Source organism: Muntiacus reevesi, chromosome 7 (genome assembly GCF_963930625.1).
Source record: "Muntiacus reevesi chromosome 7, mMunRee1.1, whole genome shotgun sequence".
Lineage (NCBI taxonomy): Eukaryota > Metazoa > Chordata > Mammalia > Artiodactyla > Cervidae > Muntiacus > Muntiacus reevesi.
The window spans coordinates 7027147-7052031 of NC_089255.1; the positions used below are offsets into that span (position 1 = coordinate 7027147).

General features: G+C 36.1%; 1 protein-coding gene across 5 annotated transcripts in view; it reads right to left on the reverse strand.

The window, feature by feature from the left end:
* Window positions 1-24885, reverse strand: part of CERT1 (ceramide transporter 1) — a 120816-nt gene that overhangs the window by 42613 nt on the left and 53318 nt on the right. For all 5 annotated transcript variants that reach the window (XM_065941125.1, XM_065941123.1, XM_065941122.1 and 2 more), the window contains 4 exons: window positions 14948-15055; window positions 14240-14378; window positions 7405-7488; window positions 2971-3128 (listed from right to left, as the gene is read on the reverse strand). In XM_065941125.1, the coding sequence (XP_065797197.1) occupies window positions 2971-3128; window positions 7405-7488; window positions 14240-14378; window positions 14948-15055 (489 nt within the window). The remainder of the gene's footprint in view (window positions 1-2970; window positions 3129-7404; window positions 7489-14239; window positions 14379-14947; window positions 15056-24885) is intronic.

Sequence of the window (24885 nt, forward strand, 5' to 3'; positions counted from 1 at the left end):
TTCTTGAGGCCGTGGTATGGTACGGAGTAGGAAGAGGCATGAAAAACGGGGGGGGGGGGGGGGTTATAAAATGTCCATATTTTGATTTCAGTAGTGGCCACAGGGGAGTATACATATGTATAAAACTCATCTAGCAGTACATTTAAGATTGGTACACTTCACTGTATATATATTAAACCTTAATTTAAAAAAATGAGCAAAACAAAAACACACGGAACAGCAATAACACTAGAAAGACCTTGAGGAAAGTGAATAAACATGTGAAATTATACACCTGTGAATCTATTAATATAAGCAAACATCTTTGATGAGTAGGTTTTCTCTTATTAATATTAACAACTAAAATTGCTTAATCTTAGAATTCTTGGACATAACTGGCTAAAAATTAAGTATACTTCTATAAAAGAAGGAATTATTTATACAGGTAACTGAGAAAAACCATCAACACTGAAGAATATTAATTTTAAATTATTTAACTGTAAGAACAATGGATATAATGTTAGAAATCTACATAAGAGCTATTAAACATAAAATTGGAGACTATAGAGCTTTACATATATATTATACATATCTACTATATATGTATATCTACTATATACTAGATAAACATATTAGAAATATACATAAAAGGTATACAGCTATTAAATAGCTATTATTTTATCAACTATCACGTATCTAATTGCTCTCATTAGATTTTAACATCCTTCAAGAATGACTTCCTGTTCTTTACTGTTTCCTCATTTCCAGCTTACAGTTTAGCACACAACAAGCATAGAAATACTTCTTGAAAAAAACACAATTTCAATTAAACCATATTGTTATCACTGTACTTTCCTTCCCAATTATATCAATTACCTAAGTGAAGTGAAAGTAGCTCAGTCGTGTCCAACTCTTTGCGACCCCATGGACCATACAGTCTATGGAACTCTCCAGGCCAGAATACTGGAGTGGGTAGCCCTTTCCCTTCTCCAGGGGGTCTTCCCAACCCAGGGATCGAACCCAGGTCTCCTGCACTGCAGGCGGATTCTTTACCAGCTGAGCCAAGGACATGTTTGTTGATAAACAACTCTCTCTATTCAAGAATTTCCTAATCTTTACAGAGTGTGTGTATATATATAAGAATATATATGTACATACATACTAAATATATGTGCATATACTGTATATGCACACATGCATTTACATTTCCTGCAAAATGTAACTGGGACTCTATATCAACCTTGAGGAAAAACGTGATGGTGGAAAAGGTGAATGAAACTTGTAAGAGCACTATAAATTACAGTTGTATGCAGATTTCAATTAATACTACCATCTTTTGTGCTGTTATTTGGCTAAATATGGTACCAAAAAAGTGTTTTTTTTTTTTCACAGATTCTTTGATACAGTCTACCTGGTGCTACTCAGTAAAGAAAGAGAATGGATAAGATTACCAATATTGAACACAACTACAAATCCATGTCCCTTTTCAAATAAGAAATTTGACTGCCAAAAAGATGGGGAAGACATGTGTCATTAATGGATTTTTTTAGGCAGTGTCGTTAGAGCACATGACTGGAGATGGTGACTCTCTAGGGAAGGATTAGTAGACTGGGGGTGGGGGTGCTTAAGAGAAAGCTACCCAAAAGTTTTGAATAAGCTAATCCGGACAAGTTGAAAGGTTCTCTCGAAGGGGTAGTCTAGTGAATTTAAGGGGGTGTCCTGTTTTCTCACACTTTATTTTTGTGTGTGACTCCTCTAAAAATTCACTATGATCTACAACTGAAATCGCTGATGGTATAACAAACAATTTGACTCCAGAATAATAATGAAGTACCTGTATGTACCTTAAATGAATATTTTAAATGTACCTTACTGCTTGGTTTTAAAAGAAAACATATAGTCAATCAACCTGGCTTACTTTCACCTACACCCGAGAACATGCTAACCTTTTTTAAACATCAAGCGCTATTAAACTATAGCCATTCTGCTATTACATCAGTGATGACACTGCTTTCCTTAGTGTTCTGCTCAAATTGCTAAGACCTCCAAATACTGCAAGCAGTATGACTCACTAATGGGTGATACGATTCTGAGTTAAAATACAGAAGAGTAAAATTCTTCTAATTCTGCTACTTAATACCTCTAGACAAGCCTCTGGGCCTCAGCTGGTGCTTCTATAAAATGATGGCACTGCACTACAACTAAATTCTCTAAGATATGCTTTGGTTCTAACATTTTTATGATATTAAATTATAAACAAAAGTTTTCCTACTAAACAAATTCACTGAGCCAAATTCTACTTCACACTTACAACTAAAAATTCATATTATAACATTATCATCAGTGCTGCAGTTTAAACAAAGGTAGGGAAGGGGAACAGAAAGCAAATGTTCAATGAACAACAAAATGTGTGTTAAGCGACACCAGTGATGTTGGAAAACATACACAACCATGAACGCAGTAAGTTAATATTTAACTTTATAAATTGGTATTTTTTATATACACCAAGTAGTTCATATAACTTAAGTATACATTCATGTCTTAGACAATAAAGCTGCTGCTGTTGCTAAGTCGCTTCAGTCGTGTCCGACTCTGTGCGACCCCACAGACGGCAGCCCACCAGGCTCCCCCGTCCCTGGGAATCTCCAGGCAAGAACACTGGAGTGGGTTGCCATTTCCTTCTCCAAACAATAAAGCTAGGAAATGTTAAATGGTTCATACTTCTATTCCAAGCATTACTATTATCATTAGAAAAACTTTTATGTTAAAATCCAATGAAGAACGCATACCACACAGTAACCAAATACATAACCAATGAATCTCATTAATAAAATGAATTTAAGATGTTCTAAAGTTTTAGAGAATTAGTACCACCTGCTACTTCTAACAACCCAAAAGATCTTTCCCTAAGAAGTTACTTAGGTTTAAATGTTTAATTGGTATATAAAGAAAATCTGATTATTTTTTTAAAAGAAGAAAAGAGAATCTTACCTTGTCCATTCTCTTTTGCCAGCTATCCTCACGTTTTACCATTAACTCAATACAATGAGAAAGTGTAGCAAGGATTCCGGCAGTAGTTGCTTTAAAAGTTATCGCCTCACCTTTAAAGTCTATACCATTAATTCCTTTTGGTGTTACATGTGGAAATACTGGGGAAAAAAAATTATTCACTATAAATCTTTATAACAAAGAAATCATTCTTCATTACAACTTAAAATTAGATATTTTTTAGAAAACTATAAGAGAAGAACTTTCAAAATGAAGTTGCCTTCCTGTTGGCCAACACTTAAAAATTTCCATCCATCTCTATAAGCAAAGAAGCTTGGGACAACATATGCACTCTCAAGTCCTTTTCTCTGATTCTGCTTCCTGAAATCTGTTTGCCAAGCAGTATCCAGTAAGTAAGTGGTAAAAGAAATAATAATTTAATAATAACGGATAGCCTAGAGTGAGACCTAATTATGGCAAGAACTACCTTATATTTTGAGAAAACCTGAATTTAAAAAAAATATGAGGAGAAAATGCCGAAATGAATAAGGTAATATAAGAAACTTAAGTAAATGTCTGAATATAATTCTGGGACCAATACATACATAAAAATGGTTATGTTCATATATTATAATTTTAATTTAAAGTTAGTCTTTGAATTAAATGAACAACCTTAAAAAAAACTCATAAGATGCAAACAAGACAGAATAATATCTTTAAGCTTCATTCATTTATTTTTGGGCCACCACGTGCAGTATGTATAATCTTAGTTCCCTGACTACGGTTTGAACCCACAACCCCCTTCATTGGAAGCATGGAGTCTTAATCACTGGACAGTCAGGGAAGTCCCAGATCACTATAGTTATAAGAAACCATTTCAATAGAACTCTTATAAATGAAATAATACTTCCAACTTTAAAAACTCATAATGTAGATATGACAGCAAAGCGACAATCCAAAAATTAAACTGACAAACTAAACTTCATCAAACTTTAAAATTTCTACTCTTGAAGGCACTGTTAAAAGAATGGGAGTTGCAGTTGTGGGATAAGTAAGTGTAGAGAGCTAATCTATAGTTAATAATAAAATAATGGTAACTGAGAAAAATATGTTAATGAACTTGACTGCAGTAATCGTTTCAGCATAACCATATACCCCAAATCACTATACTGAACACCTTGAGTATGTTTCTGTTGTTGTTTAGTTGCTCAGTTGTGTCTGACTCGCTTCAATCCCAAGGACTTAGCCCACTAGGCTCCACTGTCCATGGGATTTCCCAAGCTAGAATACTGAAGAGGGTTGCCATTTCCTTTCCCAGGGGATTTTCCTGACCTAGAGACTGAACTCACATCTCCTGCTTGGCAGGTGGATTCTTTACCAATGAGCCACCTGGGAAGTCTCACCTCAAATATATATAATATCCACATAAAATTTTTTTAAAGGAATGATGAAACAAACCACAGACTGGAAAAAAAAATCTTTGCACAGAATACATATGATAAAGGACATATTCTTTATCTATCTATCCATATATATATTACACATTAATATAGATATCTCAGTATATTAATATATCAATACAATACACAGTAATCTCAACAGGAAAATATAATCTAATTGAAAATTGAGCAAAAGATCTGAATACACATTTCACCAAAGAAGAAATATGAACAGCAAATAAGCAGATAAAAAGTTGCTCAATACTTATAGATACAGGAAAAAAGCAAATTAAAACTACAGTGAGATACCACTATACACCTATTAGAAGACTAAAATTTTAAAAGACTGACCACATCAAGAGTCAGTGGGGATATGGAGGAACTTGAGCTCTCAAATATGACTGGTGAAAAGTAGTGTGGAAGGTTTTTAAAAAGTTAAATATATGCCTACCATATGATTCAACTATGCCATCTCTCCAAAGAAATAAAATATATGTCCATAAAAAAACATATTGTGTTTGAATGTTCATAGGACCATTATTTATAACAGCTCCAAACTGTAAACAACCCAAATTTCCACCAACAGCCAAATGGACTGAAGAAACCTGTCACGTCATCTGTACAAGGGAATACTATTCAGCAATGAAAAGACACTGAATAATGATACGCATAACAATGAGAAATTTCAAACGAAGAAAGAGATCAGGCAAGAAAAACTGAATTCATTAGATTCTAGAACATGCAGACTAATCTACAGTGACAGAAGGGCTGTGGCCGGCTGAGAAGTGGAGAGAAAGGGAAGACAAAAGGGATGGAGGCAGACAACTTTTCAAGGACAGTCTTGATGGTGGTGATAGCACTATGATAATATTAAAACTGACCAAACTGTACACTTTAAATATATATATAGTGTATGGTATGTTAATTACATCTCAATAAAGCTGTCTGAAAACCTATTTTCTTTTTCTTGTGTTCACTCTTATAAAAGATCATATTTATTTTACTATGAAATAAGGTTTACTTCTGGACTCTCAATTCTATTCCACTGTTCTATATATTTTTCCTTGAATTCCAGAAGAACATTTACTTCTGTTTCATTGACTACTCTAAAGCCTTTGACTGTGTGGATCACAACAAAGTGTGGAAAATTCTTCAAGTGATGGAAATACCAGACTACCTTACCTGCCTCCTGAGAAATCTTCATGCAGGTCAAGAAGCAACACTTAGGACCAGACACGGAACAACGGACTGGTTCCAAATTGGGTAAAGAGTACATTAAGGCTATATATTGTCACCCTGCTTATTTAACTTACATGTAGAGTACATCATGCAAAATTCTGGGCTGGATGAAGCACAAGCTAGAATCAAGATTGCCGGGAGAAATATCAATAACCTCAGATTGCAGATGACACCACCCTTATGGCAGAAAGTGAAGAGGAACTAAAGAGCCTCTTGATGAAGATGAAAGTGGAGAGTGAAAAAGCTGGCTTAAAACTCAACATTCAGAAAACTAACATCATGGGATCCGAGCCCATCACTTCATGGCAAATAGATGGGCAAACAATGAAAACAGTGACAGACTTTATTTTCTTGGGCTCCAAAATCATTGCAGATGGTAACTGCAGCCATGAAATTAAAAGATGCTTGCCCCTTGGAAGAAAAGCAATGACAAACCTAGACAGTGTATTAAAAAGCAGGGATGTTATTTTACTGACAAAGGTCCATGTAGTCAAAGCTATGGTTTTTCCAACAGTCATCATGTATAGATGTGAGAGTTAGACCATAAAGAAGGCTGAGCACAGAATTGATGCTTTTGAACTATGGTGCTAGAGAAGACTCTTGAGCGTCCTTTGGACTGAAAGGAGATCAAACTAGTCAATCCTAGAGGAAGTCAATCTTGAATATTCACTGCAAGGACTGATACTGAAGCTGAAGCTCCAATACTATGTCCACCTGATGCAAAGAGCTGACTCACTGGAAAACAGTTGGTGCTGGGAAAGATTGAAGGCAAAAGGAGATGAGGGCAACAGAGGACAAAATGGTTAGATAGGATCCTTGACTCAATGGACATGAATCTGAGCAAACTCCATGAGATAGTGAAGGACAGGGAAAGCCTGACATGTTGCAATATATGGGGTCGCAAAGAGTCAGATAGGACTTAGCAACTGAAAAACAATCAGATTTTACTTCATATTCTTTCTTAACTTCAGCAAAAATAAGCATAATTAGATTAACTTATTTTTCTCACAAAGGCTTATTTGCAACTTAAAGTTTTAAGAATCCATGTCAGCTTTTTCTTAGAATATATTAAAAGAAAGCACTGACTACAAGTCACAGGTTTCTGTTGCAACCTTAACTTCTCCCAGCAGATACCACATATATGTGATACCACGTGTTATTTGTCTTTGGTTTATTTCTTAGCATAATGCCCTCCATGTTCATCTGTGTTGTTAAAAACACAGATATCTAATGAAAAATTAGGAATTCCATCCAAAAAGTAACTCGTTATTAACTGATATATGAAATAAACCACCTTGTTCCTGAGTTTATGAACAACTGTGCTATGAAAGCAGCTATTTCAATAATTTTCCTTTAGTAACACTGGTTAAATACATTGCAACACCAGCTTATCAAGTGGAAAGAGAAAAGAACATTAAAGACAGAAATAACATTAAAGAAACATTCAAGCTCCATTACAATCTTTCCTAACAAATATTTTTTCAGTACTAGAAACTGATTCTACCAAACACTACTGAAATAAATGGCCAATGTCTAAAATTTAGAAAGAAATATTTGTCAGATAAGCTCTCATATTATTTAATGTCAGACTGTATTTTACCTCCATGTCTTTTCCTAGAAAAAACTTTCATATTCCAACTTAAAAAAAGACTTTTTCCAATTACTCCATTAAACAATTATTCCTGTTAAATAGTTACTATGTAACTTTAGAAAGTATATTTTTTCCACATACCCTAAGAGAGAAAACTTTCTTACTTACCCTTTTCCTTATTGCCATTGGTATTATGCAAGAAGTCTCCATCAGAACGTGTCGTAGGAAAGTCATCTTCATCATCTTCTACCACTAAGTAAAATATATTTTAAGAATATCAGGATGAAAGCAAACAGAAATCAACCAGTTTATTCTTATGTTCAACTGATTAAATATCCTCTGGATTCCCTGAATGCACGATCTTATTCATCTTTGTATTCTCAGTGCTCATCAATGGATGTCCAATAAGTATGCTGTGAAATGTCTTTAAATACATTATTATAAAAATCATATCCATTCTCAGTTTTGTAAAGGATAGTACTGAGATATAAATTATTCTGTCCTTTGAGTCTTCATATCTCTTCCTCCTTACCTTGGGGAGATTTTGTAATTCTGCCAGAGGCCTACAAAGATTGAAGAGGATGGTAATGGTATCAATACATAAAGAAGATACTTTATCTTGCCTCCAGGATACGCAGGGAAAATATAATGACTTACAGTTGTGATACCGATTTTAATTCATCCCAATATGTCTGTGCCTGGATATTCCTTTTAACTTATCCAATTCCAGGAAATACAGAATCCCCTGTGTTCTTCAACATACCTCTTTCTTCTATACAATACTCTCCTTTTATACTGCCTAACATATGAATCCTCTACACTATGTATTCTGCTTCTAAATTTCTAAAATTTCTAAAATTCTGCTTCATCAATTTCTAAACCTCAGCCACCAACCTTATTCTATATTTTTGAATGGCTTCTTCGGTTTATTAGGTGGGAGCAAAAGTAACTGCAGCTTTTGCATTGTTGAAATTTGCCATTTGATATTAGAATACATTCTAAATAAATATGTTATATATCATTTTAATGCACATTTCTTGCTTTTTTTGCTAATGATTTATTACTTATTTTATATTTATTTTAAACTATGGAAATGATACAAGACAAAAAGCAAATTTAAGTGATTTTCTCATTTGAGTTCAAAATGGTTCATAAAGCAGTGCAGACAACTCACAACATCAACAATGAATTTGGCCCAGAACTGCTAACAAACATACAGTGCTATGGGGGCTCAAGAAGTTCTGTAAAGGAGACAAGAGCCTTGAGGATGAGCAGCCTAGTGGCTGGCTGGTGACAATGACAGGTGACAGCCATCATCAAAAATGATCCTCTTACAACTAAACGAGAAGTTGCTGAAGAATTCAGCATCAACCATTCTATGGTCCTTCAGCATTTGAAGCAAATTAGAAAGGTGAAAAAGCTTGATAAGTGGCGCCTCATGAGCTGACTGGAAATTTTAAAAAATCATCATTTTAGTGTTGTCTTCTCTTAATCTACATAGCAACAACTATTTCTTGATCAGATTGTGACATGTGATGAACAGTGCATTGTACAGGACAACCAATGACGACCAGTTCAGTGTTGGACCAAGAAGCTCCAAAGCACTTCCCAAAGCCAAACATGCACTGTTCCGTGGTCTGTAGTAGCCGGTCTGATCCACTACAGCTTTCTGAATCCTGGCAAAACCATTGTATCTGAGAAGCATGCTCAACAGATTGATCAGATGCACTGAAAGCTGCAATGCTGGCAGCTGGCACTGGTCAACAGAAAGGGCCCAATTCTTCTCCAGGACAACGCCCGACTGTACCTTGCACAGCCCATGCTTCCAAAGTTGAACAAATTAGGCTGCAAAGTTTTGCCTCAACCACCATATTTACTGAGCTCTCACCAAATATCACTTTTTCAAGCATCTAGACAACTTTTTGCAGGGAAAATACTTCCACAACTAACAAGATGCAGAAAATGCTTTCCAACAGTTCACTGAATCCCAAAGCATGGATTTTTATGCTGCAGGAATAAACAACTTTATTTCTCATTGGCAAAAATGTGTTAATTGTAATGATTCTTATTTTGATTAATAAAGATGTGTTTGAGTCTAGTCGTGCTGCAGTCCATGGGGCTGCAAAGAGTCGGACACGACTTGGCAACTGAACAACAATAATGATTTAAAATTCATGGTCTGAAATCATAATTGCGTTTGTTATCAACCTAATATTATCTTTTGCTGAACTCCCTTTCTACAAGAGAAATCTTCACATTAAACTAATGTCTTACTTCTTGTCTACATTTCCTTATATCAGGAGCAATTTGGCTCTACAAGGAACATTTCATCTATTTTAACTCTCTAATGGAAGCAAAGCCTATTCCTATTTCTTATTCCTTCCCTGACTAAATGGAAAATACCTTTATTCAGTATTACCATTTTCTAATTAGTGGGCTATTTCATTTTTTTATTACCTGAAAAACTCGTACTTATTTATAATAATTTTCAAACCACAAGCTGCCATTATCTATTAATACTAACACCTACTATTTTATCAGCAGCTAACTGCTATCAGTATCCAACTGACATGTTTCTTTTCCACGCCCATCATTCCTACAGACTTCAATATCCATATTTTAGCTTCTGCAAATACTTTAGTTTCTAGATTAATCAAATTTCCAGATTCTGTGGATCTCTGGCTTCTCATCAATAATTTGCAAATAAGGTCAATTCTAAGAAACAGGCTTCCCTGGTGGCTCAGAGGGTTAAGCGTCTGCCTGCAATGCGGGAGACCCGGGTTAGATTCCTGGGTCATGAAGATACCGTGGAGAAGGAAATGGCAACCCACTCCAGTACTCTTGCCTGGAAAATCCCATGGACGGAAAAGCCTGGTAGGCTACTGTGCATGGGGTCGCAAAGAGTTGGATATGACTGAGCAACTTCACTTTCACTTTAAGAAATTAACTACCATAAAGCTGCTCTGACTTTAAGTCATCAATCGTCCTCAGACAGGATCCTGATCTTGGCTCAATACTACCATGATTAACTGGTCTTCAATACTGAAATTTTTGCACTTCTTTCATCTCCTCAGCATCTACCTTGGGTTACTAAAGATTTGCTTTCATCTCCCTAACTATTCACTAGCCTAGTACTATCAAACAGGAATTTTCAACCTTTTTTTTTTTTTTAAAGCAAATAATCAACATATAAAACTGATGAAAACAAAAGCTCCTCTTGGTAAAAAAGTGGCCTTTCCCCTTCCCTTCCCAACTAAGTACTCCTTGTCCATACTGAAGCACCTTTAAGGGATATCTGACATGGTTTGAAATATTGTCCTAATACAAATCTCCCATCCCAATCAGACCAGTCTCTCCCTCACCAACACTCATATCTATTATGCTAAATTCCATCTTTGGATCTTATACATTCCTGCTTTCATTATCCCTGTGATTATCCAAATTAACCATATTAATAACAGCAGCTATTATTGATTTTTTTGCTACTAAGCACAGTGCTAACATATATATTCTAATTTAAATCTCACAATCATGTGCTTGTGTAACAACATCCATGTTAGAGAGCAAAGAGATGTGCAGAAATTGATAAGTATTTTAAGTCATCAAAGTAATAATGACTAGAAAAACAAGATCAGAACCTTTACTTTCAATATGTATATATATCTTGTTTTTGTGTGTGTGTTAAGTTGCTTTGGTCCTGTCTGACTCTGTGACCCTATGGACTGTAGCCCACCAAACTCCTCTTTTATGGGGCTCTTAAGTCAAGAATACTGGAGTAGGTTGCCATTTTCTCCTCCAGGGGATGTTCTTGACCCTAGGGATCAAACCCACATCTCCTGCATTGACAGGTAGGTTCTTTACCACCAGTGCCATCTATCTGGACCTAAATGGTTAATTAAATCTTACTGAAGAGTGTGTGTATGTGTGGTGGTGTGGGGCGGGAGGCGTTCAGTCTTACTAGCAATTATAATAAAATGTTTTAAATAAAAACACTGAACACTTAAAATGAGAGCTTTCTATTATCATTTCAATGGCACACAATGAAAGAAGCGTGTGATTCTAAAAATTAAAGTCACAGATAATTTAGTCTTGGTAATTTAGTGAAAGTATTACTACACCTACAGAGATCCTCAGGTTGGCAATTCTGATGTATAGTCGAAGCAAGAAACTATGGCCCTTACTGTTCTTATTCCATGTTCTTATTTCAGCTTTACCCAGCACGTACTCTTAAAAATAAAATTTTGCAAAATAGCCATTTATAGGGAAATTAGTTGTTATGGCTGAATTGTACCACAACAAAATTCATATGTTGACGTCCTAACCTTCCTATACTCCAAACTATGACTGTATTTGGAGACACGGTCTTCACAGAGGTAATCAAGTTAAAATGAGGTCATGACGATGGGCCCACTCAATATGTCAAGATGACCAGTGTCCTTATAGGAGAAGGAAGTTTGGACACGGACACTTATGAAGGAAGATAATGTGAAGACATGCGGAGCAGATGCTCATCCACAAGGCAAGGAAAGACGTCTAGAACAGATCCTTCCCTCATGACCCTCATGGTTTCAGAAGAAACCAAACTCGCCAAAACCGTGATCTCACATTTTTAGTTTCCAGACTGTGGGGAAATAAATTTCTGCTGTTTAAGCCACAGGTGATGGAGTACTTTGGTGACAGCAGCCTTAGCAAACTAATATATCAGTCTGTCACTGTTGCACTTTCCAGGGGGCACTAGTGGTACAGAATTCACTGGCAATGCAGGAGATGCAAGAGATGTGGGTTTGATCCCTGGGTCAGGAAGATCCCCTGGAGAAGGAAATGGCAACCCACTCCAGCAGTCCTGCCTAGGAAACCCCATGGACAGAGGAGCTTGGCAGCCACAGTCCATGGGGTCACTAAGAGTCAGACATGACAGAGCATGCACACACACATCACTGTTGCTATACAGTCAAACATGCATAGTGTTTAAAGGTATTTTTCAAATCCTCTACACAACTTGGTTGTGAATGCATGACAATTTCCGCTCCTTCCACCATCACTTTCATCCTTAAAATGCTATGTACTATTGACATGGAGACACAGACCATTTAAAAATTAAGAAGAATTCAAATCTGTGTCTACCTTGTTTTAGTTTAAAGGGCTGTCTGCAAGCAAATGAAAGCTGATGTGTAAGGTCTAATTTGATAGGGGAAAAAAGTATATATACTTTTTTAATTAATGAGAAATAGAAGTTCAACCATATTTTTATTTTTTTAGAGAAATAAACATTAAATATTAAAGAGCCAAAAAATTAAAGTGTATCAAATATAAAGAATTTCAAGTCTACTTTAGGTAAAATTAAGTATTTTAAGAGGAATATGGACTTCTGCTTCAGACAAAGATGGAGCAACAAGGAGAGAATTTACCCTCTGGCATGAAATTAAAAAACTAGACAAAATATATGAAACAATGGTTTTCAAGACACTGGCTATCAGGCAACAAAGGACAGTGATCCTTAAGGGCTGGGAAACAAATGATGTGAGCCCTGTGACTGGTCCAGTCTACTGAGGTGAGGGTTTCCAAGCTGTGGAGTAAGGAGGAATTCGGGAGGAGCCTGGTACTCTCTGAGGTGAGAAAATGGAGCTGAAAATCCAGATGGACAAAGGTCACCAGAGTTCAGAAGGCTGAGTGCTTGGGAGAAGAGCGCTGTACAGAGAGAACTCTGCGGAGGGGCAGAAGGTCCCACTGAGAGTCTTGTGTAGAGCGCTGATAGCACATGTGAGCTGAGGAACTACAGAGAGCATAGAAAGAACCGTCTGCAAGGATTCCAGCGAAGAGGACCCGAAGTCTGTGTGGAGCAGGGAAAGTGTCTGTCCCAACAACACAGACCTGGGACAATACACAGGGAACTGGCTAGAGAATGCGGAGCTGCTTTGCCTCAGTAGTGCGGAGAGATCGAAATACATTATTCTAGGTTTTTACACAATAAAAGAAGTGGTATATTACTTGAAGGTAGACTGTAATAACTTAACTGTATAGCCACTATAATAACAAATTTAACAAAAAGTAAACAAAGGAGATAAAAAATAGAATTATAAAAAATATTCAACCCAAAAGAAGGTAGAGAAAGGGAAAAAAGAACAGAGAACAGAAAAAGAATATGTAAGAAGGGACGAGCTCATGATGTTCTACTCAGCCATCTTGTTAACAGAAAGAATATAAACCCACATTAAACACATTTAATAAGACCAAAAAACAAAATCATGTCAGGCAACCTAGTCATACTGGGAATAAACTTAGCACTATTTAGTAATACTGTTATGAGTAGTTCATTTTGCCTATATAGCAGATTAAGAGAAAAACAGAAGAACAGATACTACACCAATAATATTCAGCAGTAACAAATGGAGAGTATCTTTAGAATTCATATTACAGGTTAACTAAATATCATCTCTCTCTCTCTTAACTCTTAAAGGAAAAAACCTCACTAGAAATTACTTATATATATGTACATGTCATTCCATTATTATTCTATTCCATTACCCAGACTTCTTCCTCTATGAGAAAAAGGGCAGAGGAAAGGAAGACAGAGGAAGAGAAAGAGAGGAAAGAGGGAGGAAGAAGAGGAAGAGGGAGGGAAAAAAGACCAACTGATTCCCGATGTGGAGGATTTAACAAAAACATATGCTTGTCTCTTAAGACTTGTCATAGGGTACAATTTATAAGACATAATCATGTGAAATGCTCTGTATTATCAAGATGATATTACATTTTTTAATAAAATAAAGAGTTCAAAAATCATTTTAAAATCTTCAATGACATCTGGTATGGGTGATCAGATTAATTAAGGTGCTATTAAAGTACACAAGTTATGTGGACACTGAAATCTGTGCGACATTAGCGATGTGCAGCAAAAGTGACTATAATTACCTTGATCACTTAAAGACATTACCCTTTAAGATCAAGAGGCTTTAAATCCATTCATTCTCCAAGTAAAAATAGTGGTAATAGCCTAATTAACCTTTATCCCTTTGAAGCTCATCCTTGGAGACAGCATCAGCACAGGCGTCAAAGAACTTCTGCAGAGTATCGACTTGTCTACACAGTATATCTCTAAAGGTCTCCATTTCAGCCAGCTTCTCACGCAAACTGTGGCCCTTCTGCAACACAGAAGATGGGGGGTGGAATCCAAGTTAACAAAATCAACACTGGGCTTCCCTGGTGGCAGTGCAGGAGACCTGGGTTCTATCCCTGAGTCAGGAAGATCCCCTGGAGAAGGAAATGGCAACCCACTCCAGTATTCTTGCCTGGAGAATCCCATGGAGGGAGAAGCCTGGTAGGTTACAGTCCATGGGGGTCGAAAAGAGTTGGACACGACTGAGCGACTTCACTTAAGTATCACAAAGGATGGGATTTTATCATCTTTTAATTTAAGGTCTGTATTTTACTACCGAGGGCTTGGGGTAGGAAGAGTTGTCAAGTTCAATGTAGTGTTTCCAGAGAAACACTTGAAACTAATTAATTGTTTGACAGTGAGAAGCCTGAAGGAAATGAGAGAAATAAGCCTGACAACTTTGCTATTCTAATATTTAATATTTTCAAATTAACATTGTGATGAAAAATTATGAAAGATTTTCTTTCAAGAAACTATTAAATAAGTTCTGCTCACAACATTCAGTACTAAACTCAATTTATGCTGCCTTAACTTAAAGCATTCATAATTACAAACCTTGAATGAGGAGGTGGATGTTGCAGAATAGCCACTTGCTCCAGATACCAATGACACCATTGAGCCATGTCGACGCAAGCTGGATTCAGATCCATACCCAGATTCAGTCTAAAAAGGAAAGTAAACTACATGAAAAAATTAAATAAAAAATACTTAATCATCACAAGAAAAAACTTTTTAACCATGTCAGGTGATGGATGTTAAGTAAACTTATTGTAGCAAGCATTTCACAATATATACATATATCAAATCTTTATGCTGTAAACTTTAAACTAATACAATATTACATGATCAATTTATTTCAATAAAACTGGAAAAAATAGTTGAGAAAACAAAAGCTTCCATATAAACTAAGGTTTTTGTAAAAAATTTAAAAATAAGGTTATTAGAACAATAATTAGAAATAAAGAGTTCACTCGAGAAATATAGGCAATCCACTGGCATAAGCAATGTGTTTCAATTGCTAACCGCCATTAATTTAGAAATGTACTGAATACCAACTATATGCTGGGCTAGTGGGCTAACCGATTATAATAGGAAAGCTACCTATAGTAGGTAAATTCATAGAGACAGAAAGTGTAGTCGTGGTTATCAGGGAGCTAGGAAGATAGGAGAATGAGGTGTTAGAATCTACTAGGTACAGAGCTGGATAAGATGAAGAAGTTCTGGAGACAGATGTGATGATGGTTGAATAGCAATGTGGATAAATTTAATGTCACAGAATTATACAGTTAAAAAGCTAAAATGATAGATCGTCATTCATATTTTACCATGGTAAAAAATTTTGGTAGAACAAAGACCAGGAAATCAAGTACGGTTTCTTTATAGACAAATTACTTATCCTGACATAGCTCAAATATCTCTGTCTCAATGAAGCCTTTCCTATTATTTCAGGTAGTTTGACTCTGTATTCTCAACCATTCTTAACCTATTATGATTATGGCATCTACTACTCAATTTTAATAGCTATATTTCATTACTACTCCTGGAACTGGACCTTCTGTAAGACAGTTGCAATTTTTTCCCTTTTTGGAGTGACCTTAACAATTCATGACACAAAGAAAATCCCCAATTTTCCCAACCTATTTTATCATCACACAATGGAAGGCTTTATTTAGACTCAGCACTGTGATCTAATTTTGAAGAGATGCTACTCTTTAGGGGTCCCCAACACACGGGGCCATAGACTGGTACCAGTATTGTGGCCTGTTAGGAGCTAGGCTGCAGAGCAGGAGGTGAGTGGCAGGTAAGTGGGTGAAACCTCATCTGTATTTACAGCTGCTCCCCATTGCTGCAGTTGAATCATCCTGAAACCATCCCTTGATCCCATCTGTGGAAAAATTACCTTCAATCAAACAGGCCCCTGGTGCCAAAAAGGTTGGAGACCCCTGCTTTAGCATATCAATTTTGTATCTCATCCTCCCTAGGAAAATGCAGTACTTCTCTCCTGGCTCAAATGGTAAAGAATCTGCCTGCAATGCAGGAGACCTGGGTTCGATCAATGGGTCAGGAAGATCCCCTGGAGAAGGAAATGGCAACACACTCCAGTACTCTTTAGCCTGGAGAATTCCCCGGACAGAGGAGCCTGGTGGGCTACATGCAGTCCATGGGATCACAGAGAGTTGGACACAGCTGAGCTACTAATTTTCACTTTTCAAAAATACAAAGGAATCGAACATTTGGAAAAAATAAGTTCCAAGTACCTAAAACCTGTTCAAGTATTTAGGGTCTCTGATTACTTTCTACTGTAGATTTTAAAAGTACTGTACACAATTTTAATCCTAGTCATAAACTTAAGAAGTAAAATAATACCTAATCATTTTTAGTATCATACCTAGCATATATTCCCAAAGTCCAAGCTTCTAGCACATACTGATTGTTAAAGATTCAAAATAAAATTGTCATACTTTAATAATAATTGTTCATAAAACATTCTAGCTATAAAAGGTACTGCAATATGTTTTTAACTGTAAATTTCATAACAAATTACACATATACTTATGTTGTTCAGCTACTCAGTCGTGTCCAACTCTTTATGACCCCATGGACTGCAGCACACCAGGCTACCCTGTCCTTCACTATCTCCCAGAGTTTGCTTCAATTCATGTCCATTGAGTTGATGATGCCATTCAGCCATCTCATCCTCTGTCACCCTCTTCTCCTCCTGTACTCCATAAACTTATGATTAGATGGAATCAAAGCTCTTCTCCAAGACTTGTATCACCCTACACCACTCCCTATCTCAAAGGAAAGCAATATTTTAATAACAAGGTAGAAATTACGAAGTAAGTATTCTGGTGCCAGGGAAACTATTAATGAAAGGGTTAAGTATATGCATTGTATATAAACTGCATCTCAAGAAAACTGATTTTTAAAAAAAGACAAAGTTAGTTCATGAGAAAAGCAGGCCAGGGTACAGCGGGGACGCTACCTACAGAGATGCATTTCCGTGGGAATACATTACAGTTGTCAAAACTCAAAGTGTCCAGTTAAAATGGTACATTTCATACATTGTACCCCAATAAAAGCTAAAGAGAAAAAGGCAAGCTTGTTTCAGTGTAACAGCATCCCAATAAGAGAACTCTAATTACAGAAATCATATAACTCATTTAAAAAGTAAGACTTTTTTAATCAAATAATGTCCTGGAACAAACCCACTGACCTAGGTCTCTTGCGGCTCTCGTCTCTGTCTCTCATCTGACAGGAATACTAACTTTCTGAGCACAGGGTTTCTACATTTTTACTGTTGTGCTGTTTTGGTAAACTTTTTCGTAGATTTAAATATAGAAGACTGGAATTAAAAATAAGAAAAACCTACTGGACTAAATAGATTTAATGGACTATTAAATGTAATGAACTAACAATATAAAGCACTTCAGAAGTCACTTATCTCAGATACTTGCATGGCATTCATTTCTAACCAGTAATTAATTCAAACTGTCCATTTAAATATAAAACTCATAATTTTCAATCAAAATTTTATTTAAAAACAATTTTAGATATTTATTTAAAAATATTTAGAACCAATTTGAAATTCAAATCCAAATCAATCTACCCTCTCCACTTACATGCTTTATATCAATGAGTCCTAAACAGAGTAAGTCAAAACTTTAAGATCCTGAAACAAAATACAAACACTACAAAGCTTTACTAAACATTTTTTGACTCTAAGAGATACTTCTTATATTCTTGTCTGTTTCTTCAGGTTCCACTATTTCAAAACAGTAATATCTCCTTACAACAAAGGCATGACAGAACAAAAGACTCTACTATAGCAGTAATGTTGCTGTACATTTTAAGTAATGGATAGTAAGTGAATGTTGAGTCTGAGCATTTAGAATAATTGTGTTTCTATTTCTAACAAAGTTTCACTTAAATAAATTGTATTATAAATTATATATATCATTCTAAGGGAAAAAATATAGTATACTCATGAATATCAATTTCATTTTCTTCAGTTTAGATAATGGGGGTTCATTTGTCACTCTATGTCAGTAACTGCACTGGGATAACTTTAAAAATAATCTAACTGCTTAACAAATATATACATGCACATACAAATGAATTCCCCCTATTTAAAAACTAGTCATTCTGGAAACGCCTATCATTCTGCCAACAATGCTGTCACTGCATCAAAGATTCCTAGGTATATTATAATATTGAGAGTAATTTTATGATACAGACACAAAATGGAGCTATCTAAAATCATTTTGGGGAGTGGCAGAATAAAAATTTTAAAACTGTCTTACTACTTTAAAGGAATAGCTACAAACTGTATAATTAAGCTTGACTGCCTTTCCTATTCACATGACATGGCTTGATTTGGCACTGGATTTCTCTCAAAAATCAAAGACATCGATATTTTTCTTTTATTTTTAATAATTAAAAATGTTATTATTTATTTAGTCGGCTATGCTGAGTTTTATTTGTCGCATGGAGGATCTTTTTCTTTTTTGGTTGTGGCATGCAAACTCTTGGTTGCGTGTGAGATCTAGTTCCCTGACCAGGGATCGATTGACGCTGGGACCCCTGCACTGGGAGCACAAGGTCTTAGTCACTGGATCACCAGGGAGGTCGCCCAGGGATATCAATATTTTAAAAACATTTTGTCATAGGGGCTAAAAATTATTGTAAAAGACATAAAACTATTCTGAAAAGTTGCAATGTTGTTGACATCTACTTGGGCTTTCTAAGATGTTCACCTTAAAGGCAACACTACTCATCCTGCATTTATAATCTGTGTTTTGAAGGTGGGGTGAGGAAAATGGGAATAAATTTCTTTATGGTCACAATGGATATACACTGTTAGATGTTCTTAAAAATTGTAACATGGTTTCAAAATCTCATTGGTACAATTTTAGGGATAACACATTAAAGGTATATAGCTTTTTTCTTAATCCCGCTTTTCCACAGGAAAAAAGTGGAAATTATTTACAACCTCTAATCAAAATAGTATTTTTTAAAACATCGATTTCCATCTAAAATTAATAATGTGGAATTCAAATGCAGTCACTATAGGATATTTCCCCCTTTAAACATATATGCTTTAAGATTCCCGCACACAAATTGCTTTACCAAAAAAAACCATGATGGGATATCTGTGTTTGTAAGCAGTATTCATTAATGTGTTTTATATAAACATAAAATGCCATTTTGGTTCAATGACGTACTTACTGAACATGTCCTATATAGTACAAGGTGGGGTTCTTTTAAATATTACAGTAATGAGACCACACCTTTATTATAATACTCCTCCTCATCTTAGGGGGAGGAAAAAGCATAATCTTTTGGCCACCAGAGGGGGTCAGTAGCACTTTCCAAGCAGCATACTTTGAAAGTTGATACAAAGGTTATTATTGGTCAAAGTACGACAGTAACCTTCATACTAAATCCCTTACTTGTACCTTTACCTTCTGTATCTTGATTTTTTTGAGAACACTGAAGATCACAATAAATTAAATCACATAGTTCAAAGTTACAAGTTTTAAAAAGGACCAGAAATGCCTAAGAACTAATTTGAAAAAAGAACTCTAGGGACTTCCCTGGTGGTCCACTGGTTAAGATATGCAGGGAGCACAGGTTCAATCCCTGGTTGGGGAACTAAGATATCCCACACGCCACACCACATGCCACATGTCACATTAGTTTGGCTCATTCACACAGGAGATAAACATCTATTCTCATTTGCACAGTCTGTTCATTAGCCCATCTACACTCTGAAAACAGTGGTGTAAAATACAAGAAAAAAGTTGGTTTATTTTTTCATAGCACTTGCCTTCTGAAAAGCTTATTCCTTTTCCTAATAATACTCTCCAGGAAGAAGCATAGCAAAGAAACTGAAAAAGAAATGAACTTCCTCACGGTGTCAACAATTCTGTTTAGTGGCATAGGTCTACCCCTGACATTGTCCCTTTCCATTTTAACTATGGGAAAAGAGAAAAGAAAAGTTAGACTAAAAGTTAACATAAGAACAATGGAGCATTTTCCAGAAACTGAAACTCTAAAACCCTTAGTGAAACCAAATACGCCTGCCGTGTTGCCAGCATCCACACATCTACTTTGAGTATCATTTTAAAGCAAACCACAAGAGAAGCAAGACACCACAGCCAAGAGAACAATGTAACCAACAGGATTATGGCTTACAGTTAAGCTGCAAAGGCGATAATTTTGTTTATGATTCTAGGTAAACAAACTATTATTTGCTGTAATAAAATCTGGTACAATGTCACACTTACATTAAGAATCTGTTCGCCTTTCAAATACGTATGGACCCCCCCTTGAGAAGCACTAGCCTCTGAAGTACAAAGAACACAGACAGCAATAGGGAGGACGCAGGCGTGACTGTCAGTCACCACCAGACAGCTAGACCAGTCAGTCATTACTTTCTCGAGCTTATTTCTCTTTATCTTTACAATGATATGGCTAGTCCAGAACTACAATTCTCTATATCAAGCTTAAAACACCAAAACTTAGGCTAAAAATGTATATATCCAGTGGAGGACCAAATGTTCACCAAAGGTGTTGAACCAGCTGGAAAGATAAAACATACCACAATTTATTCAAAAAACTGACACTAACGATGTATCAGATGAGGAAGGGTTGAACCTACAATGATTTCCAGAAACTGCATTATCTCATAAATCAAAGAAAATTTAAAATATATTCTAAAAAATTGTATTAAAGAAGATTTCATCCATTTCTGACTGCCTAGAGCCCAGCAGCAATATGGTTAAATGAACAGAATATCTGCTTCCTCTCAAGATACTTTTCTCAAACCACACTGGGATGCTTCCTAGTCATTCTTCCATCATAACTGACAAACCACTATCTCGACCGATGAATGGATAAAGAAGTTGTGATACATATATACAATGGGATATTACTCAGCCATAAAAAGGAACCCATTTGAGTCAGTTCTAATGAGGTGAATGAACCTAGAGCCTATTATACAGAATGAAGTCAGTCAGAAAGAGAAAGATAAATATAGTATACTAACATAAATATACAGAATCTAGAAAAATGGCACTGAAGAATTTATTTGCAGGGCAGCAACTGAGAAAGAGACATAGAGAACAGACTTATGGACAGGGGGAGAGGGGGAGATGCAGGGAGAGAGTACCATGGAAACTTATATCACCATACATAAAAAGAGAGCCAAGGGGAATTTGCTGTGAGGCTCAGGAAACGCAAACAGGGGCTCTGTATCAACCTAGAGCGGTGGGATGGGAGGGAGACGGGAGGGAGGTTCAAGGGAGGGGACATACGTGTACCTATGGCTCATTCATGTTGAGGTCTGACAGAAGACAACACAATCTGTAAAGCAATTATCCTTCAGTTAAAGAATAAGTAAATAAACAGAAAACCAATTATCAAATAAAATACCTCATTTGAAGGTCGATTACGGAACTTGGTTATTCATTTTTCATTTTCTTCTAATAAGTATGAGACAGGCCTTCACTTACAGAAGTATCTAAATAAGTAGTGTTGTAGTGAGATAAGGCTGGAAGGGCTAACTAAGGCCTTACTGCACGTCCTATTTAAGTATTAAAAGAAGGCTAGAGGGGTAAAAGAAAATTAAGACACTGCCTATCACAATGCAAAGAACTACAACAGTGCCCAAATACAATAGGATACTACAGAAGTAGAGAGTAACAACAGCAGTGCCCATTCTCCTTGCTTTCAGACATTCCTCTCTTGTACTTAGTTTAAGACTTTGGATTCCATAGTACATATACTGTTTAATCTGTAGGGGAAATTAGACTTCTCAGAAAGCTACCAAGTATATCCTCTGCACCAAAAGCATTCTTTAATGGGAATTTTAAAACATTTATTAATTGATCGATTTTTGGTTGCACTAGGTCTTCGTTGCTGTGCATGGGTCTTTTCAAGTTACAGAGCATGGGGGCCACTCTTCACTGCAGTGCACGGGCGTTTCTTGTGGTAGAGAACAGGATCTGGGGCACATGAGCTTCAGGAGTTGCAGCAGGAAGGCTCAGTATTATGGCGCACAGGCTTTGCTGCTTTGTGGCATGTGGAGTCTTCCCGGACCAGGGATCAAACCCGTGTCCCCTGCAAGTGGCCAGGTCAATTCCAACCCACTGCGCCACCAGTGAAGTCCACCAAAAGCTTTTTAAGAGCCCTATCTGTGTCACAAAAGATGATTCCAAACAATCTAACTTAGACACTCTGAAATGCAGTCATTATCTTTTTTTCAAATCCTTCCCCTTGTAGGGAGTCTAGAAGCCCAGCTGTTTTTTCTTAATGACATTAAATTGGAGATAAGAAATAAGATAAATCAAATGAGGCTGTTAACAAAGGCAAGCTGTTTAACAATATTTCCACTCTAGTTTTAGCAAACAAATACTAAAGGATAAGAGTGATCTTTCTTGTTTGGTCTTGAGAGAAGGGCTGATGAAAAGAGTTGAGCAATTTTACATGGATATTTTATATACAAATCCCACACAGTCAAGCTGGATAAATTATAACACCGATACCAAGAGTAAAAGCTAATACTTAGGATATTACTTTGTGCCAGGCATGATGCTAGAGCTTTAAGTGAATTATCTCATTTAATCCTTTTCAAAGCCTAAGTAAAATGGGCACTAATATTAACTCATTTTGTAGGTGATTTTATGTGATGAGTTGCACAACTGGTAAGTAAGGGAGCCAGGATTTAATTCCAGATCCAAGAGCCCATGATGTTAATCAACACTGAACTGCCTCAACATCCAGAGATTTGCTTCTACTTCTTCCACATCTGTCCATTTCACTATTTTCCCACTGCCATTTCCCACTGCTGTTTTCCAGCTGTTGTCACCTAGTATCTCATTTGGATAAATCCTCCAGATTTCTAACTGCTTTTAGTCTAGTTCCTCTTGAAATCTCTTCTAATGTGGCCAGGGGGGTACTTTAAAAACAGACATCTGACACTTCACTCCCTGTTTTAAATCCCGTTTGCTCATGTTTCTCCTTGGATCAGGCTCACACACGGCTTCTAAGTCTCTGTTGGAGGTAGAAGTGCACTTAAACTAACCTACCGCCAGCCTCCCTGCTCACTTATCATCTACTATTTGAAATGTGGTTAGTCAGTATTGCTGTAATAAAATCTTTTGTTCTAGCCTCTGTTTTTTGTAGGGAGATACCTGTTTTGAAATAGTGGAACTTGAAGAAGTAGACAAGGATATAAGAAGTGTGCTTTATAGTGAAGAAATCTTTAACAATACTTTGTAATATTTATATTACATTGTAAGTGCCTAGTAAGTATTAGCTACCATTCTTTCTTCACCTTTCCACAAAATCAGGAAATTCCTTTATATCTCTACTCCAGAAATACTTGTACAGAGAAAAATAAATTTAAAAAGTAGCTAGCAGCAATGCTCATTGACTTTCTTAATTTATGATTTGCCCTAGAAAAGGGAGCAAACGTATATTTGCTTTTGTAAGGAAGATTCATAGGCATAAAGTAAAAAGGTCATAATTACATTCTTTTTATCTAACTGCAAACAGATGAGAGTGGCAAAATAATTAATGCTACTTTTTGAGACTCCTTTAAATGTCCCAATAAGAGAAAAAACAGGTTTAATATGTCTAAGTAGTATTTGCAAAACTGTTGAAACTTTAAGATGGTATTGGCCAGGGGACCTGAACTATTAATTCTTTCCTGCAAAGATCCTGAAAGAAATACATGCACATAAAACAATGGTCAGCAAATGAACATTCTTGATTATTCTGGGGCTTTGACCCCAAACCAAACTTTTCTAAAAAAGACATGCATTCTTTTCTCCCGGAGTAAGGGAGGAACTGAATCTGTTTCAAACAGGAGAAGATCCTTGTAACTTACTGCTGAGTGAAGGAAAAGCTACAAAGTAGCATGGAATCATTTACATAAAACTCTAAGGTGTACATGCAAAGAAATTATCTGGAAGAAATCTTTACGAAAGATGAAGAGTGGTCATTTCTATGTGGCCTGAATTTTCAATTTCTTTCATATAGTTTTCAGTATTGGCTATATTGTTTGAATTATTCACAGTAACCATGTATCACTTCTACAAAAATAAAAACAAAAAATGAAGTCATAGAACACATGTTTAATCTATCTGACTTAGAAAAGGTTAAAAATTAATGAAGCTGGCAGAGACGCAGAGCAGAGAAAGGAAGATCTACATGTTTTATAGATGGAATGAACGTCAGCACAATCTTTCTGGAAAATAACCTGACAACATACAACAAAAGTGCTAGTATCCTTGAGTAGAGTAGTCCTACTTCTGAGAATCCTTTATGAGGACACAAACTACAGAAAAATACTTTATGTAGGACGGGAGTAAATACTAAATGCAAAAAATAACTGAAACAATCTAAAGGCCTAGGAATAAGCAAATGAGTACCAAAATTACAATGAAACATTATGGAAGTTGTGTTAAAAGGAGAAAATGATGTTA